Raw genomic sequence first — 19990 nt, forward strand, 5'->3', positions numbered from 1 at the left:
ACCACCACCCAACCCTTTAAACAAGTTAGACACTTTTGTCTGTAGAGATAGAAAAAAGTTGAGTTGATATATGCATGAAACTCCATGATACACTTGCAAGACTGGATATGTAGCATTATGTTTGGGTTAGGTGTAGTCTCTGTAGCCTTACAACCTGTCTGACATACACACATCTGTGGCTGTTCAAGAAGGACCTGTGCAAACTGTGGTGTTTCAGGGTCGTGACCCCAACCTATCCCAAGGCTATTTTTAAAGGACAAGCTCACCTTCATAGACATGTGGATTGAGGGAATGCGACAATATTAGTAGATCACATCAGTGAGAGTTTGAGGAAAATTTGACAATCCGTTCAAAAGCTATGAATATTTGAAGTTCCTGCTCAGACACGGCTGGATGAGTAGACTACTATATAGCTTGTGATGTCACATGTGTACAACGATATAAAGAAACAATAAAGAAAATTCAGCATATTTTCACTTTTCCCGCATAACAAAAGAATACTCGACTTCTCTCTTTTAGAAGACAGGGGGAATAATATTACCTTTAACATACGTTAGTAACAGGTCGAAGAAATGTGCACTTTATTCAGAAAGTAAAGTTTTGTGGAATTCTCTTTGTATTTTCCTTGTATCGTTGTATGCATGTGACATCAAACACTTTAGTAGTCTTCTCGTCCAGCAGTGACTGCACAGATACTTTAAAAATTCATAACTTTTGAACGGATTGTTCGATTTTTCCCCAATCTTTCACTGATGTGTTCTACTAATATGGTTGCATTCACTCAAACCACACGCATATGAAGGTGGACTTGTCCTTTAAACCCCAACCCTCACCCTCCCAAGAAAGTGGCATTCATCCATGCATTTTTTTTTCTTCCTTCCCCTTTCTTCTTTGGTTAGTGCACTGTTGTGTCTCACATGATGACGAAATGTTAAGTTGATACAGCACTATCATGCTCCTTTGTATTTCAAGTTTGCGTAAGTCTTAACCGCCATCACCACCACCACCACCACCCAAGAGAAAGAAAAAATAGAATGAAAGGAGGAATTATTGGAAAATTCTCTGAGGTGTTGATTCTATTGTGCAGCAATATACTGAAATTGGTAGAGAAACAGTGTCTTATTGTTTTGTGTAAACCAAACACAATTCATTGTTACATTGATATAAACACGCACCCACATATATTGTTTGTGTATGTACAGTATATTTATCCGGCCCCCAACTCAACTTAGGGGTCAAATGGACCACAAGTGTGTTCTGTGAATCTCTGGCTAAAGGACACCTTTTGTGCAGAAAATTTTGGGAGAATTGTTAAAAAAAAGTGGTGTATTTGACTTTCTATTTAAAGGGTTTTTTTCTACAAATTAACAGACATTAATGTTATGAGATTATTAATTTGTGTTTGTTTGATTTCTTAAATGTCTAATAAGTTCTAAGATCCTGTTTAAAAACCTGTTCTTAACCCCCCCCCCCCCAAAAAAAAAAAAAATCTCTCTTAAGGTGTTGTGATGACAGTTTGCTTAAGATGAGGTAGGGAGGTTGGGGATGGGTGTCTGTCTTGAGATAGGAAGTTGAAATGGGGATGGGTGCCTTGAGCAATGTTCTTGATTAAGGGGGGGGGGGTCTACAAGGCAGGAAAAACAAAATGTGAAAAGCCTGCAAAAGGGGGGGGGGTAGAAATTTAGTGCAGTCCTGAGATAGGGGTGGTATCGAAAGATGGAACAAACATAGGTGTACCCATACACATACAAAGCTCTGAGAGACAATTTCCCTATTTTTCTCATTTTCACGAAGTGGCTCACAAAAGGAATGAATAAAGAGTAATATTTTGCTGAAACTATGAAATGAAAGCCACTTATATTGGTTAAGGCTAAATATAGAATGGAATTCCAATATCAAAGATAAGGTATGAAATATCAATAGATGTTTATGAATTCTTCAAACAAAAAATCAACCTGAAATTCATATACCTACTGTATCAGTGTACAACTTTGTAGGTTGAAATTAGCTTGCCCCCATGAATCTTGTTCAAAGGAAGTGGGCTGTATAGGATGTGTGAACATGCCAATATCTTGTGAAATTGAACTTCCCAATTATGCGCTGAAGCCAAGGGACCTCATTGTCAACTGCAACTAAATGAGCATTTTCTTTTTTTCATGAAGTATATGACGGCCACAAAATCCTCACACATTTGAAATGAAAATTCTCGGTTACATTCCATGAACAAATACAGTGGGGATGCAATATCCTATTCGTACAATGCTTTGACAATGAGAAATTTCTAGATGATTTATTTTTTTTTTTGCCAAAGTATAATGAGTTCCAAGAATATGTTGTTTGTCTCCTACCAATAATGACAGTGTCAATAATTTTCCTCGCACTGTCAAGTCAGATATATCAGAGAGTAGAATGAGGAATTATAAGCAACCTAGCAACGGGTTCTGTTATTGGCCTGTTTACTTTGCCTGAAAATACTCTTAGTTTCTCTTCCCCTGAAACACTCATTGGTATCTCAGGAGTGTCTTGACATTGTTTTGTTTTGTCTACAGCTTATTAGACACAAGTAAAGGAAGATGGAAATATGTGCAACTAATGAAGTCATTGTCCTCTTGTATCTAGGCAAGCTAGTCTGTTTTAATATATTTAATTTTCTATGCTCTCAGCTTAAATAAATGATTGTGTGCTTTGGGGTACTGGTAGGCCTGGATACTACTACCCTCTTTTTTTTTTTCCGTAATAGTTACAGGGATAAGGCTTGTAAGGGATTTAAGCTCTTGGCAAATCATGGACTACTGCATGTCTTTCCTGCCTTCATTTTGAAGATTTTAATAGAGAGCAGTCCAGCATGATTTTGATTTTCTTGTTTACCTGGGAAGGGGGGGGGGGGGGATGTGCTGAAGAAAAAAACAAGACAACCTCAATAGCATTAAGATTGACAGTTGCAAGATTAAATGAAGAGTTGTGGGGTTGCATTCTTCTTTTTTTTTTCTTTTTTTTTTGAACTTAACGTTTTCTCCCTTTGCTTTACATACCAATTTGCGAATCCAATCTTGACACTTGCCACAGGTGTTGCACCTGTGTCGTCTAAGCATGTTTTGGGCTGGAAAGCTGTAGCCTAGCGCATTCACGCCAGTTATTGGATTATGCCTAATGCTGGCCATTGTTGCATTTTCTGCTTTGGTGCTCTTGTTTTGATAATGGGAAGGGAGAGTGTGACCGGCAAACTTGGTCAATTGAATGAATGACAGTCACTTTGTTGGACGTAAGAGTCAGTAGGTTGTATGTAGCTCCGATTCTGGCTCATACAGGAACTCATGCGAGATTGACTGTGCACAAACTGCCACATTTTTGTAGTAAGATCAGCTGCCAAACAAGGGGAAACCATTACAGTAGCCGTTTTCAGCTGAATCTTGCTTCTTCTTTGTGTTGACACTTGTCATGTCTTTGACATATTTCTGAACCTGTTCAATATTAGCAATCATTTGATAGTTTTGCATCACAGGTGAACATTCTGTCTTTTTTCTGTGTTTTGGTAACAACCAAGTTTTGAGACATTTAATCTAACACTAACAGTTTACTGATGCTAGTAGTGAAGGAGAAAGAATAAAAAGAGAAAGTAGATGAAGTGATTTTGATGATTTACATTGACTGAATTTGTTGTCAGATGATGAGAAGGTGTGAGAGCTATTGCTGTGGGAGCTGTGAGGTAATTCTGGGCACCCCCGTTATCGGATACAGACCTGGTTAAAAACGTATGATGATTCTGATGTTTGTCAGAGTTGTTGAGACTGTCAGTTATTTGGTTTGAGGTGAGGAATAGCATATCTTAATGTGGAATCTGGCTTCCTGGGCATATAAGTATGCAAGAGTCTAAAGGTTGTTGTTGTTGTTGTTTTTTAATCATTTTGTACTTGTAGGGTATTTTGAATTTTCAGTTGTTTTTATTTTAACCTAATATATCAATTATGTAACCCAGAAGCTTTACTTTCTTGTTACCTTTGAAGTGATCAGGCATTTGCAAAATTATTTCTCGTGAAAAGCTGAATAAAAATGGCTTTTTCAGTCAAATACTTCAGTGTGGTATTAAATGTTGTATTTCAAAACAACAGGAAAAAAAAAAACATGCCATGAATAATTTATGGACAAATCCCCATGTGTACAAAGTCAAAAACTGTTGAAATCATTGTAGCCAAAACAGTGTTTCCATTGCATCTCGCTTATTTGCTTAAGAATTGTTGTTCTTTGGGTTTTGTTTTGTTTTGTTTTGTTTTTTTTTGGGGGGGGGGGGGGGTTTGTTGTTGTTACTATTGAGATCTAAAACCTCTCAGCTTTTACGTCTATCAAAGCAAAGAGGATTTATTGCCTAGAGAAAAATATTAGTTGAAATCAAATCAATTTCCCTCCTTCCCTCTCCTGCATGAAGTGACTTTGTCAAGGCATTCTGAGATTGAAAAAAAAAAATCCTTGTAATAATATCAGCACACTGTGGAGGGAAGTATATCAAGGGACTGTTTATGCAATGCAAGTATGTAGAGTCAACACAGATGTTTCTGCATGGTTGAACGTGAAGTTAGTGTCAGATCTTTCGGTGTTGGGTTCACCTTGAAGCAAAGATATGATGCTTGCCATTTTGAGGTTCCTCCCATTTCAGAAGTATCAAAGTGGGAAAGAGGGAAGTGTACAAAAAAAAAAGAAAAAGAAAAAGAAGAAAGATTGATTCATTTGTGCATGAATTGTAATTCACGTAACACAATAGGTATCCAATCAGCTGTTTTGTGGGTGTGAGACCATATATTGTGCCCCGATTACTGAATCTTTGTTAAACTGGTACACTGCTGTTTCTGAAACATACTTTTCTTAGAATCTTTCTCTCTCCTTTTTTTTTAAGTACTTGGTTTGAACATATGAGTATATGGATTGCCATGTTTTGTTGACATACATGGTCTGCAATTCCATGTTGATGGGAATCTACCAGGGTCAGTTGATTGGAAAACAAAATACTTGAAGGGGGACAAGGAGTGTAATGCATTTTGCTATTCTAATTTTTAGTAGAATAATGACATATATGTATTGTATTTCTTTTCCACTCACTGCAATAAGAAAGTATTGCAGACTGTAAGTATGTAAAGTCATTATAAGCTCATATCAAAGTATACTTGACAGTTGACTACATTTGTAGGTGTATATTGAATTACAAGCACTCTTCAACGTGGGTTTGATAATAACATGTTGAGACCTTTAAAACATGTCCGCCTTTGTGTAATGTATGTATCTGTCCTTATCAGTCTGGAATCATGCATGAACTGTGATATTTCCATTTTTTATTTCCACTGGAGTGTTCGTACAGGTTCTCATCTGTTCCTCCTTTCTTTTCCCTCTTCTCTTTCAAGCAGGAAATCAGCTTCTTGAAGGGGTTCGCACTGATGGATGACGATGTGGAGTCGATCAAGACAATAGAGTATGTATCATGTTTTAGTCGGATCATACTAATGCTCAATGAAGTCACCCCAGTTCTGTCTGGTACTATACTCGGGGCCTCCTTTGCCGAGTTTTGCAGATGCGCAAGAGATGGTTCTAGAATGTTGCTGCTTTGGGGAATGGTGAATGCATTTTCATGCATGGCTTCATGTGTTCTACTTGGATGATGACAGTGTATGTCTTACCATAGCAGGGTGTATTTTTGAGCAGATATCATAGGGAGAATAGTGGACCTGTGACTTTCACCCACACCTGCTAGACCTATATTTTTCTAAAATGTATTCCCATTTCTTACAAATAAATGCACTAAAATGCAGATGTCATTGGCTCGGAAGACTTTTTTTCCCAATATCACATAGCTTTGGACTAGAATATATCTGTGATGCCGAAATAAAGAAATAGAAGCAGAAAGCATCAGAGGTGCATGTATGTAATATATATTTTCTTCTCTGCCACATCATGCTGATGTTAAATTCCCATTGGGCATATGATTGCCAGTAATAAATCTTCGAATGACCATGACATTACAAATACACCTGAAACATCTAATCTTTGGGGCATACGTCCGATAAGACTGATTTCATTAGTTGCTACTGCACGACAGAATCAAGATTTATAGTGACGTATGAGACATTGTGTTGTGAACAGTATCATTTGTTTTTCTCCTTTGTCTTTTGGTTATCATTTTTTTTTTCCCCCATTAATTTTCCAGCCAAGCCATGCTGAAGAATTCAATCAATTCATCGATAGCCCGTCACGTAGCCAGCAGTGGAGAGGTGAGTTGAGTTGATTATGAGTATGTTTGAGTAGGGCAAATGTCTCTCCCTGTGTTCCTCTTCATTTCTTTCCATCTCCACTTGACTCAATATTTTCCCCGGCGCCAGTTTTTAAAGCGCCCTTCATGTTTGTTTGGGTATGAGTGAATAGACATCACAGTTTGGGGTCTGCGCTCTCTGAATATGTTCCTAGCAAACGACTTCCCGTTTGAGTATGTGGCAATATACTATGTGGGGTTCGTGAGATGTGCCATTGTGGCGCACTCTGTTTGTTTTTGGTTGTGTGTCAGCATCTATGCTCAATGTTTAGATGTATGCATAAGAACTTGAAGAAGTAACTAGGAGTTCGTCAGGTCTAGATTGCTCTACATGTGAGATGATACATTCCTCCATGGCAACATTCTACGTCATCCAATGGTATCTTATCTATTTCCCATTGTTTGTTAATGGCACAGCATGGTTTAAGTGGTTTTGGTTGTACAATGAGGGAGCTACAGTCAGGAATAAGTATAATAGGTATTTAGATAGTAAAAATAGATAAAAATTTTACAATTCAAGGTCCAGAAAACTTAGTTAATAAATCTTTAAGCTTTCTGGCACATTTGTCCTGGTGCATGTATGAATGTCCAATGTTTGAGTGGATGCATTGAGATATGACATTATAAAGTATCCATACACTGGATTAAATATAAAACATATTTCTAGCGGTCCTTTCCCAAAGACTCAAGTGAGCTATTGCGATCATTCATCGTTTGGCATCCGCCGTGTGTCATGCATAAACTTTTTACACTTTCATCTTCTTCTTTAAACACCATGACAGATTTTCACTGAACTTAGCAGTTAGTATCCTAAGGGGATAGGATCTCAATTTGTTCAAATGGGCAGCAGGCCCCAACTGGGGGCCCCAGACAATCCAACAAAAATCTTCTTCTCTAGAACCAGTGATAGAACTGAGTTAATGTTATAAATAAGTACATTGATGGCTATAGCTCAAAGTTTGTTCTTGTAGATCCAAGAGTGCCCCCTAGGTGCTCCAGGAAGGGAGGGGGTTCCAAAAATCTTCTTGAACATGTATTTTTACCAAACTTGGCAGGTGCTATCTCTAGGGGGATAGAATGGATATTTGTCCAAATGGGCACCATTCTCCACCTGTGGGCCCCCTGGAGCACTATTCCCTGGTATGGGGGGGGGGGGGGGAGCCAAACAAATCCCAAATATAATTGAATCTTTACAAATCTTCTATCAACCTAAAGTGATAAAGCTAAGTTAGTGCTATGAATATGTTAGATTGGCGACTTTAGTTTCCGGTTTGTTTGTGGCAGATCATGAGATTGTTTCTCTGCTCTTATTGCATCAGTTTGTCTTGTGTCTGTGCTTTCCTGTCTTTCCTTCATTCCCTCTATCTCTCTACCTCAATCATGCACACACACACACACACACACACACACACACACACAAACAAACAAACAAACAAACAAACATACATACACTCATTGTGTATCACATCCACTCAACTGACACATACTCTCAGGTTATCTGTTTATTCCATTTGCTCTCTCTCTTTCTTTCTTTCTGTAGTCACCTCTGTCCACATCTGTCTGTCATACTTACCTCCATCTCTCCACCCTCCCACTAAAACCATGTCATCCCGTCCACCAGCCGGGAATGAACGAGATGCTTGTAGCACACAAGTGACCAGCCTTTCCAATCATGCAATGCTAACAAGCCAGATTAGCCTGCTTATCCTTGATGACAGATTAAAGTGTTAAGTAATAAAAACTCATTACTGGGACCTTGAGGGGGCAATTTGAGTGCTGGGCATCTTATTGGTGTGAGGGAGGGAGGACGGGGGAGGCGCTTTCCATCATTGAAGCTACTCCATAATGGATTTCATCTGGGGCATATGCTGGTGGCTGCTCATCCACTCTTCAGCTACTTAAATGCCAGTAATTGAAATTGGAAAGGGGATATCATGTTCTTGATTGAGATGTGAGTGGCCTAAATACAAAGGTGTGGGAGCATGCATTTGAGGTCCAAGCTTTCATTATGTATTTGTACATTTCAGATTAAGTGAGAGAAGGAAACAAAGTGGCTTACTGGGATCACTTCTGAGGGAACCTTCGGAAAATGTCATGTGATTTAAATGTAATTTTCTGCAAGGTTACTTAGAATCCATTTCACACGCATCAACTGATTTACCCTCAGCAGGTTTGTGAAAATCTATTAGTACGAGGGGTACTGGAGTTATGCTTTCGGGTTTTTTGTTCGTCAAGACTATTTTCTTTTATTTTTATCACAAAACAGCTGTAAAGGGGAGCTAATCAAATTTTCGTCTGAAGTTGTCAAGGATGGAGTTTCACAGGGATCATTCGCTGATTACGTTTTCAGGGAAAATTGAGAGGAAAAAAGGGAGAGTTTTGGATAAAGACTATATTATTACTTCACAATCAGTGTCCCTTAAGCTGTTTGAAGTAATTTCATCAAAATTTTACTAAAATTTATCATACCCCCACCCACAGATAATGTGTATGGAGGTATATAGGAATCACTCTGAGGTTGGATGGCCGGGCAGTCGGTGCAAAATCTTGTGGCTCAAACTACTCTTTCATTTTTTGAGCAATTGACGTCAAATTTGGCATGTGTGACCACTGACATAGGTAAATGTGCGAGACACCTCTTTCTTCTTTATGGAGTTGTGTGTTACCATGGTAATGACAATTTTTTATTAAATACTGCAGAATGTCATGGCTCGAACTACTCTCTCATTGTTTGGGAAATTGACTTAAAATTTGGCATGTGTGACTGCTATCATAGGTAGATGTGGAAGACATCTTTTTCCTCAGTATCCGGTAATGCATTGCCATGGCAACAGCAAATTTTTGTAAAAATCGCAAAAGGTTGTGGATCGAACTACTTTCTGTAGTAAAGCAATTCAGCTGAAATTTGGTATATGCGATCAATGTCATGTATAGTTTTGCTAGACAACCTTTTTGTTAGTGTTTAGAAATCTGTTGCCATGGCAATAGCAGTTTTATACAAATCATACAAAAATATGTGGGTTAACCTAGCTCCCTCAATTTTTGAGCATTTAACCCCAAATATGGCATGTGTGACTGCTATTGTAGGTAGATGTTGAAAACACCTTTTTCGTCAGCACATAATGCATTACCATGGCAACTGCAAATTTTCTTAAAAATCATACAAAATGTTGTGAATCAGATTACTCTCAGTTTTGACAGCATCCTAACTATGACTTTGTACTTTGAATCAGTGTGCCATTTTGATTTTCTTCTGCGAAGCTGTACAATGCACCTTTTCTCTCTCTCGATACAAGGGAATAAAACTTGTTGGTGTTTATACGAAATGCAATATGTGTCCAAACACAGAGGGTTGGTTGCATGCTAGAAAGTTTTAGCCCTTCAGATTTCACAAATCTTAAGTTGTAAGAATGGCAGTGAGAGGAAATTGTGTAGACTGCGTGGCAGACGCGCTTTGCAAAGAATCTTTTTGATCTTTCTGTAATTTCACGCTCTAAAACTGAAAGTGCGGTTTTGTTTGTCCAGCTTGACTCTGAGCCTTTGACTTCTGTGACTGCCCCCTTCTCTCTCCCCGCCAAGGTGGAGCACAGGCTACCAATTTATGGGCATGACTAATGAGTTGAGTGTTGACATGAGGTGCCTCCAGCGACAGCCTATTTCCTCCATTCAGTGGAGGAAAGTGGCAGGTCATTTTTGGATGCCTGCAATTACAGCCTCATATTACTCTCCAGTTTTCCTTGACACCTCCTGTGTACATTAGCCCTGATGTTTAGCAATGTTTGTGATTGTTATGCCTGGATCTTGAAAGTGTTTATGAAAGGCTTGGGTGTAGAGATCTAAGAAGAATTACAACATTGTTCAAGTGTGTTCAAGTTTGAATAGCCCATTCATTCTGTCTTATTTGGGAGACATTTATGTACTGTCTACTTATTTTAGCACTGTTTGACTTTGTGTTTTCTTGTGATTTGATGAAGGAGATTAAAGTGAATTCTACATGTATTTTTATAATTGATTTTAGTGTCGACAACCCCTCCCCCAAAAAAGAGCAACCTTTCTTCCCTCAAGAAAACCTCTTCCATCAGTTTTCTGCTGTGAAATTCTTGTCGTTGTCCGAAGTATGAATGTTTTCAATTATATTGCTTGCCTTTACTTTTCTGAATTCTCCGTAAATCAGTTCTTCTGATGCCTTTATTTCCTGTTTTAATAATCCATCAAGTTTTCATCTTGACTAATATTTTCTTTTTTGATTTATCTGATTGAGAATAATTCTTGAGCTTACCCAGTAATCTAGTCTGTTTTTTTAAATGGGCTGCTTGAGATGTAAACATACCATATATTTTGCAAGTTGTCTCATAGGGTTCAGGTTTAAATGGTGTCTCTTTTCCTACCCTGCCTGTGTGTCTGCTCCTGCTGCAGTGGATCTGTTTGTCGGTTTTCTTCTAGTTTTGTTTTTGTTTTGTTTTGTCTGAATTAATAATTCTGCCATTGTTGTTTCTCTTCTCATCTCTGCTTATCTACTATGAGTGATGTTGCCTTCTCTGTTGGCATCCCCACTTTTTTTTTATACAAAGCAACAGAGATGATGAGAGTGAACTTTCATTCAGTAATCAAGAGGATAAGGATGTATCATTTGACAGTTGTTTTTACAAGCTGACTGATTGAATTTAGTCTTTGTTGATACTACCTCTATTATGTTTCACGGGAAACATTGCTCTGTGTATCGTGATGTCCAGTCCTTTACCCAAACCACAATTCTGGCCTTGTGAAAACAACCAGCTTATGATTGCAATACGTCACCGTGAATACGAGTAATGAAATTTGATGCGGATGATATTAGCTTGCTTTCTTTTTCTTTTGGATTGTTATATAATATCCTGAACACGGATGTTCACATGAGAAGTATGAATTATGAAGAGATCAGTTGACAGGAGAGTGCACTTTAAGGGTAAGCCATTTTTATGGCCTACTTTGAAGGCCACTGAACAGACCTTGGCAAATGAATAAGCCATTTGTTTGCAATCAGCATTAGTACGCTGGTCTTGCTCAATACATACTGGTAGTGATTATATAATGATATAACTCCTTAATTTGTGTACTATGCAGCATTTAATATACACAACACGTATACATCAATGCAAACACACGCACACACACACAACACACACATACATACATACACACACACACACATCCACATTTTTCTTCCACTCACTGCAATTTTTTTGTCAAAGCGTATTTACCTTCTCAATATTCCTTTCGTCAAATCTGTCTTTAGCTGCATTCACCACAGGAGTTATTAGTTTTTGCATCACAAAGTAAAAATTGGATTTATTGCCACTGCCCCAAAATCAGTTGGCTGTAAGTAAAGCACTGTGAATCTCAGTCTGTGCCTGCCTTAACAATGACCACAATGACTGCAGCATGACTGCAGACACCTGAGTGTTCAGACCTCTTGGGGGTGTTGCATTATGAGATTTAAAAAGAAGAAGATATCTTTGTGTATTTTTCACACACACCCGGGCCCCATTTCATAAAAGTTGGTATATATATATATATCGTCGCCAAGACCTCGTATCTACAAAGTGTCAAATGTTCAGGAGAGCCAAAAAACATGGCGGCCAAAGCACTATAGTGAATGGGATAGCCTTTCCTTTGACATGCCTTGGTGGCTTCATTTTTGGAGTAAGACAGTTGGGATTTGGACAGGACATCACTTCACGCATTATTTGACCATTAATCCAAAAAAGTCATTTTCACCAAAATTGCAGATACAAGGTCTTGTCACCCCAGCGACGATATATATATATATATATATATATATATATGGGCCGTGACGCGAGAAAAGGGCCCTTAGCACCGCTGCGCGCAAACGCCAGAAAACGGCGCGGAAGTTTGACAAAGCAATACGCGCAAAATAGATCAACTAGAAAACTGCGCGCACATGCAAAGACGCATTAAAAAGTGACAGGATTTGGGCCAAACATGCTGTTTTGAATGTCGTCATTGGGGCATTTAGGAGTGGAATTTCAGGAAAAGGTTTGCATATTTAAATGCGTCAGAGTTCCTTCTACAATGTGGAGGTGAAAACTCATTTTCGGTATTTAATGCCCTAAGGGCCCTTTTCTCGCGTCACGGCCCATATATATTACATTGTATGTATGCACTGATTTTTGCATTACAATGCTGATTGCAAAAGTTAAAAAAAAAAATAAAAAATATGTCCACACCACAAGAATTATCGTTTTTTGCATGGCATTGCAAAAATCAATTTTTATGCCTCCGCCACGAAGTGTCGCCAGAGGCATTATGTTTTCGAGTTGTCCATCCTTCCGTCCGTTCTTCCATCCGTCCGTCCTTCCGTCCGTCCGTAATGAATTTTCAATTCAATTCAATTCAATTTATTGTCATACTTCTCAATGAAGGAATGTACATCAAATATAATATAATTTTGTGGACAGTGTAGCTAAAAAAACATTTAAAGGTATCCTAATGAGACTTGGTATGTATATGCATGAGTGGGCGAAGTTGTACCTATCAACTTTTTGGGGCACATGCTCAAGGTCAAAGGTCAAAAGGTCAAGGTCAAATGCTCAAAATTTCACTTTTTCCACCATATCTATGCAATGCCTGGAGGTTTTTTTTTTTCTTGAAACTTGGTGTATATATGTAATACCAAATGAAGATTCTCCAGAGAGAGTTTCGAGTCATGAGGTCAAAGGTCAAAGGTCAGAGGTCAAGTGAAAATGTTAAAATTTTACGTTTTTCTCCATATCTTGGCAATGGTTCAAGTTATCTTCATGGAACTTTGTACATATGCATGTACTGACTAGCGATGATTATCTAGGGAATGTGGGGGTGATGGGTCAAAGATCAGGGGTCAAAGGTCAAGGTCAACTTCTCATAATTTCACCTTTTCCCTCATATTCAAATACAATACCTGCCCAATTTTTCTTGAAACTTGATATATACATGTATAACCCAGTAGAGATTCTCTTGGAAGTTTCTTGCCCAAAGGTCAAGTGAAAGTGCTAAATTTCATTTCTTGGTCCATATTGCGAAGGTGACTCAAGGTATCATCATGAAATTTAGTACATATCTACAGTTCTGCATGCATGTTCTACCTGACAGCGATTCTCTTGGGAATTTTAGGGTTATAAGGTCAAAGGAACAGGGTCAAAGGTCAAGTTAAAATGCAAAAAAATTACTATTTGATAGTGAAATTACACTTTTTCTCCGTACCTTGAAAGTTTAGTCAATTTATATACATTGTATGTAGACTTATAAATAAAAGGGTCAAAAGTGAAGTAAAAATCCTCAAATCCCCTAATACCTGCACTCTTAGGCAGTATAGTCATCCATCCAATTAAACCTAGTTCAAGGAAAGTGAACATTCAACACATTTGTGACAAACCTGTCATTTTAATATTTTGCCAATTATGTGAAACTCATCACACATTGTCAAGACATTGTACCATAGACCTATTAGGAGAACCATGCATTAAGGCGAAGGCATACCAGTCGCCATAGCGACATTTCAAGTTCAGAAATTATTTAATGTTGGGTGTATGTAAATATGCCTTTTATGTCCTCTTGTGGCTTGTGGCCACCCTGCTATCACTGCTAAAATTGAGTACATCTCGTGTCTCTGACTGCCAGGTTGCTCTACCATGCCTGGACCCTATCACTGTCACTCGTCCCTATGTGACGTATGCCATTAATTACTCCCAACTTGGTTGCTAGATTTGCTCGTCTCACTTCCACCCCATGTTTATCACTTAAGCTTTATTGCGTTTTGGATAGCGGCTGAATAGCTGGTCCATAAAGAAATACGGCCCTGCTGGTGTTGGATAATGGTAGGGTTGCAGTATATTGGTTCCGAGTTTGATTGATGGATTGTGCCCTCAACAAATATTGTAATTTTGATATCACACTCTGTGGCAAACAAATTTGAGTTGTGGAGGAATAGGGTTGGGGGAGGGTAACCATGAAGGCAATCTGTGAATATAATGATTAATGAAGAAGCCAGGGTCACAATAGAGTAAGGACATTCTCAAACTTTTATTACAGTCTCAGCATCATATTTCTTTCATTAACATGATGCTCAAATTAGAGACTGATGCAAACTTTAATGTAGAGCTGTAACTCATGGTGCCAATGCAGTCTAGACGTGTAAAAATGCCCTATGGTTGCCACTATGACAGGTTAGGAGTGATTAGCCATTGAGTATATTTCAAACTAGGATGGTTTATGCACATTTCTTACTTCTGTTTTACCAAATAATTCTTTTAGAGAGATTAGAAAGTATTGCTATATAATAGTTATATATCATTTGTGGTTTGTTTTTTCCCGTGATATGTCATCTTTGATACTGTCGGATGCCTCCTTGTTCTCAGAATATGAATTTTGTGTGCTAATTGCTTTTTATAGTATATTTTTTTATCTTTTGTGCTTTCAACAGACGATCAACATCAGTGACTTTGCCATTCAGAAACAGTTCAAAGCCACGTGTGAGGTCGAGGCTGACCTCAAGATTCGATCTGTGCTCTGCCAGCCAATCTACAATAGCGAGCAGAAGATCATTGGGGTGGCCCAGATGTTGAACAAGGGCAACAAGCAGACCTTCACCGAGCAAGATGAAAACCTCTTTGAGGTAGGTCGATCTTAACCTGATGTATTGAGTGGTTTCATTCTTACTGTTGTTAGTCCTCTGTTCACCTGAGATGAGATTTAGCCAAATAATGGCTGTGCAGTAACATTGAAATCATGGTAGGTACTGGAACACTTTTTAACTTGTCGTATTCTGTGTAAAGCCTTTCATATACTTCAACTGCTTGAAGGGGACTGACAAAGTCTTAAGGGGAATTCTGAACTAGTTAATAGTTTATCATAAAAGAAAGAGTTTCACAAACTCACCAAGTTTGATCAAAATCAGATAGAAATTAGAGAAGTTATACAATTGTAAAGTTTTGCCTATTTTCAAGAAACAGTCAATATTTTACTAGAACAGTGAGTTGAATATGTCACCACCTCAAATCTTGCCAGAAAGTTTGTACATAAAATCTTTAAATTTCCTTGTTTTTTTGTTGTTGTTTTTTTGCAACTCGTGAGCTTTAATCGTTTAAAACTTAAAACTCTGCCCTTTAAACTTATTGATTAAAGACACGGCACGCTGACTTTGAAATTCCAGACTCGTGCCGTTCATTTTTGGCAAGGGTCATTATGTAGTGGTCCTAGCAAGCACCACAAATTGCCCATAAGTTTTGTGTTGACTTCCTGTCTTGTGGCTTTAACCATTCTGTGTCGAGTGTTATGTCCTTAAGTGATGAAAAGCAGTGTATAGATGTGAAGCTATGCTAGAAGTCTACACATACATACATGCGCATGCAAAAAACAAAAAACAAAAACAAATGCACAAATCAATATTTTTGGAAGCTTAGCATGCCTCCTCCAGTCAGCAGAACAAAGCAAGGTTGATCACAGCAGGTCTGTTTTATCCATTAGTTGGTGAGAGTAAGGTATGAACATGATTTTACTCGCTCTCTTTTATATTTCATGTATTACATTTATTTTCTAAAATGGAGTAGACTCCTTGGTGGTCATGCATGTAGCAGATGCTGTGCTCGGGTGTATGAAAAGCACGTACACAGTTTGTAGGATAGACTTTTGAGAGTAAAGTGGTAACTTGCCCAATGGCAAACTCTACGGGAGATAGAGCTATGCAGAATAATCGTCAGTCTATAATGGTATTTCCACCTATCTGAGCTTGTCGGTAAAGAGTTTAAAAGCCCATTCTTCTCTCGTGATACCATGCTAATGTCAGGTCATTATGGCCCATTAACGTAGAGCCATTGAGCCCCCTGCCATTGACAGCCAAATAATGTTTCTTAATGTTAGTGGCCTCGCAGTTTCCGCATTATGCCTCGCTTAATTCCCCCATTCTCCTGCGTGCCCGCCACATCCTCGGTGTGCCAATGGCTCTAACCCAACGTGTGGTGACCTCTTAAGTAGGAATATATGACATCAACACCAAATGCCAAAAAGGAAAAAGAGGAGAGAAATCCAGCAGAACATATGTATCTACCTGTTTGTCTGCCCTGTGAGTAGCCTCACCCCCCTCAGTGCTCTGCTCTCATCCAAACTCTGGCATATGAAGCAGCTGTATGGTACATTAGCAATCTTAGATCAAAAACAAAATATTTGTTGTCATATATCTTTGGAGATTGTGCAAGGTTCTGATACAGCTGCTGATTGGGTTTATGAAATGCCAATAGCACCTTCACAGTTGGTTGAAGTTCGTGATCGTAGATAGATTTGTGAACATGAAGCAGAACTGCCACTTTCAAATCTTCACATATTTGAAAAAACACAAAGCAAAACAAAAACAGAACTTGACTTTCCTATGTCATATGTGTTGCCCATTTGTGAATAGAATTAGCTCCCCTCTTCCAAAACCCAAAGTTAGCATGCAAAATAAGCACCAAAGTCTGCATGATTGATCTTGATGTATGTAACTGATTGAGTGCTCATTAAAGGTAGGGAATCCCATTTGCATGCCTTAAATGAAGAGTTGTATAAATACAGTGGTATGTTCAAGAGAGTATCATTTTAGAAACTTCCATAAAGTATTGAAAGTGGAAGGTAACATTTAGTACATTTTTAGTGACCGTTAGATTTTGAATTGAATTTTTTACAGGGCTCACCGTAAATTCCAGTACATTACTAGGCTACCTTTGCAGACCCATGCACTGCATGTGTGTCCATCATGTATATTTTGTGAAGAAAGTTCATCAAAACTTACAAACATTTCTATACATTCTTGCCACACACTCTATGACACTATATGTTATTACATCAGCTCTTATACTTTTAGATTTGTGTTTATAGATGAAAAAAAAATACAGAAGACTGCAACAAAAAGGCTTAAGTGTGACTGACACACAGAACTACTGAGTAGTTGAGTTTTGTGCATTATTCAAATTGCAGATAACTGTTGACTTCCAAATTTCTCAGCAGTGGCCTAAACAAGTCCCCTTATGTTCATATTTAATGTTTTGCTGCATTTTGGGAGGTCTGTAAAAGGTATCCCCTATCTTTAAGTAAGTTCAACAAGTTAATGTGAATCTAATGAATCTTAACTGAGACAGGATATTCTATTAGTACATTAATGGAATGATGAAGCATTGAATTATTTCCTTTCATCACTGTTATTTGGGTGTAGAATTTTTTAACATGACCATGATTTACAAGATGCTATGTTTTACATCATTAATCATGATTTTTATCTGCATACTTTCAAGCAAACAGCATTGGTCAGTTTGTCATTGCTCAGAATGAGAGTTCTGCAGTTTGAACCCAATACATTTGTATGTGTGTGTGTGCTTGCATGTGCCTGTGACTTTGTTAAAAGTCACAGAAAAACTTGTGCATATGGCCTGGGTGCAGTTGTGTTATGAAATAGAGATAATGTGTTTGCAGAGAGTAATTTTCTCTATCTTGAGTATCATGCTGTCTGAGTGGATGCAGAGCTACATTGCTGCCTTGCCAATGTGGGTCAATTACTCCTAATGTGTCCAAGCCCCACAACTAGGAAAGCCGCAGCCAATCCACTTGCTCGCTCATAATTGCATCATGGCAGTACTGATGTTACTTGAAGTCAAGCAGCTTTTCGTTCTTCTGTTTTCTTTCTCTCTCAAAGCTTTTCTTTTTTTCTTTTTTTTTGGGGGGGGGGGAGGAGGATCTTCATTAGATATGAACATACACAGTAACATTTACAACTTGTATAGCTGCATGTTGGTAGGAGAATTATTAATCAAGATTTCTGATTTCCTACCAAATTACAAATCTGGTATGCTGTCAGTGCTTTTGTGTTGAGCTGTAAAACTTGCTAGAGATTTGTCGTACACCTGGCACTGCCAAGTTCATAATAGCAATTATGAATGCATTGACAATGATAATGTATGGTTAGAGCCTTCTTGTTCATAATGCTTATATGCACAAGCTGACTCTGTTATGCATAATATATGTGATGCCGATTTAAAAAAGGTACTAGTTTGATATCAGTAAAAGTTTTATTAATTGTGACCAAGATCAAAAAGAGAGTACATCAAGAGGATTCTTTTTTTTTTTTTTTTTTTGGGGGGGGGGGTGGGGGGGTTAGGTCAAACAAAAAGGGATGTTGATGACAGAGAATTTAAATTCTTCGTCTAGATGCTGTTGGAATGTGGGAAAATATCAGTTGTACTTTTGATGCAGTTCAAAGCATTCCAGTGCTGACGTTTATTGCCCATCAAACACATTTCTTTCTTTCTTCTTTTTTTAACTGAATCCTCCACAAGTGGATGCCCCTGAATGCCTGCCTACCAAGTTTATGTATCATAGACCATAAAGAGTTAGTAGTTCTGTTTTGATTTGTTTGATGTATTACTTATCTGTTATTAAGAAAAGAAAATAATGCATAATGCAACTCCCTGAAAAGTCTTCGCATTTATCGTACGCGTATGCATGGACCTCGCGGACATGAATACGTAATGAGCTGGAAGACCACATTTTTAGAGTCCGTGTAAATCTAAACGACATTAGCAATCTACATGATTTATACATCAATAAAAAGCTGAAGAGTTGTACTTTGATGAAATTTGACCATTTGAAAGGTTATGACATATAGAATATACTGAACGAGGAAATTATAAAACATAAAATTTGCATATTTTTCATTTTACTTTGGGGGTACACTAGACCAATGTAAATAAACGTGGACCAAAATGGGAGAGGTATAAAATGAAAGAGGAAATATCATTTTATGAAAACATAATGACTTCATATGGACTGATTCTTTGAACGGGTTAGGTTGTCAAATAAATCATTGCGTTGTACAATTAATTTTTGACAAGATTTCAGTTTGCCGAGAATATGCGTACCTGATTGGTTAATTCCCTCTGAGTGAAGCGTTGAATGAAGTTTTGCAGAATGACAGTAAACGTGTTATGTACATACAGTAATACATTGTGTGTAGATGACAGTGTAGGACCCAATGTGTGTGTGTGTGCGTGCGCACAATGTATGTATACGCGCTCGGGCTCAGGCAACTGCAGCTAAGATCTCCACGTAAACAACAAGAACAACACTCCACTCTGATCGACAGCTCAACTTTGGCTCGGGTTTTGTTTACACAACTAGATAGAGTAACATGCATTAATGAATAGCATATAAATCAATGATAAAAGATCTAGCACTTACTTTGCACACACAAGTTCTTTGGGGCTCACTATTTTGTATTAGAATAATTATTCCATATTAATCCACTGTATACATCGCCGAGTAATTTATCTAATGATACCGTGGGAGCGCATGATCATTCATGTATCTCAAATTGCCACACCATGATTTTTACTCGACAAGACTTTCAATTCTTATAGTTTTCTAAGCGAGGGACCAATTCAGTTCTTACTGTGCTATTATAACAAGTATCTCTAGAACGTTGAATATCATTAATGAGGTGATTCAACCTTTGAACGGGTCGGGTGAACAATAAATAAAAAGCCTTGTTATAATTTGTCTTAGGGTCGTTTTGCTATAATGCAGAGATAAGAATAATGGTATCATAAGTTTATTTTATATAATATAAGGATTAAAAGGTGTGATTTATTTCAAATATACACAAACCATGTCAATTAGTCACTGATAGTAATCTTCTTGTCG

At 37.9% G+C, this 19990-nt stretch overlaps 1 protein-coding gene across 5 annotated transcripts in view; it reads left to right on the top strand.

Moving 5' to 3' along the window:
* Window positions 1–19990, top strand: part of LOC140241808 (cGMP-specific 3',5'-cyclic phosphodiesterase-like) — a 169022-nt gene that overhangs the window by 90489 nt on the left and 58543 nt on the right. For 3 of the 5 annotated variants that reach the window (XR_011902107.1, XM_072321558.1, XM_072321561.1), the window contains 3 exons: window positions 5391–5458; window positions 6191–6254; window positions 14751–14942. Coding sequence is in view for 4 of the 5 variants with exons in the window: in XM_072321558.1 (XP_072177659.1) it covers window positions 5391–5458; window positions 6191–6254; window positions 14751–14942 (324 nt within the window). In the remaining variant the exon portion in view is untranslated. The remainder of the gene's footprint in view (window positions 1–5390; window positions 5459–6190; window positions 6255–14750; window positions 14943–19990) is intronic. The other 2 variants (XM_072321559.1, XM_072321562.1) reach the window with 1 other exon arrangement.

The sequence above is a fragment of the Diadema setosum genome, chromosome 18 (assembly GCF_964275005.1).
Source record: "Diadema setosum chromosome 18, eeDiaSeto1, whole genome shotgun sequence".
Taxonomy (NCBI): domain Eukaryota; kingdom Metazoa; phylum Echinodermata; class Echinoidea; order Diadematoida; family Diadematidae; genus Diadema; species Diadema setosum.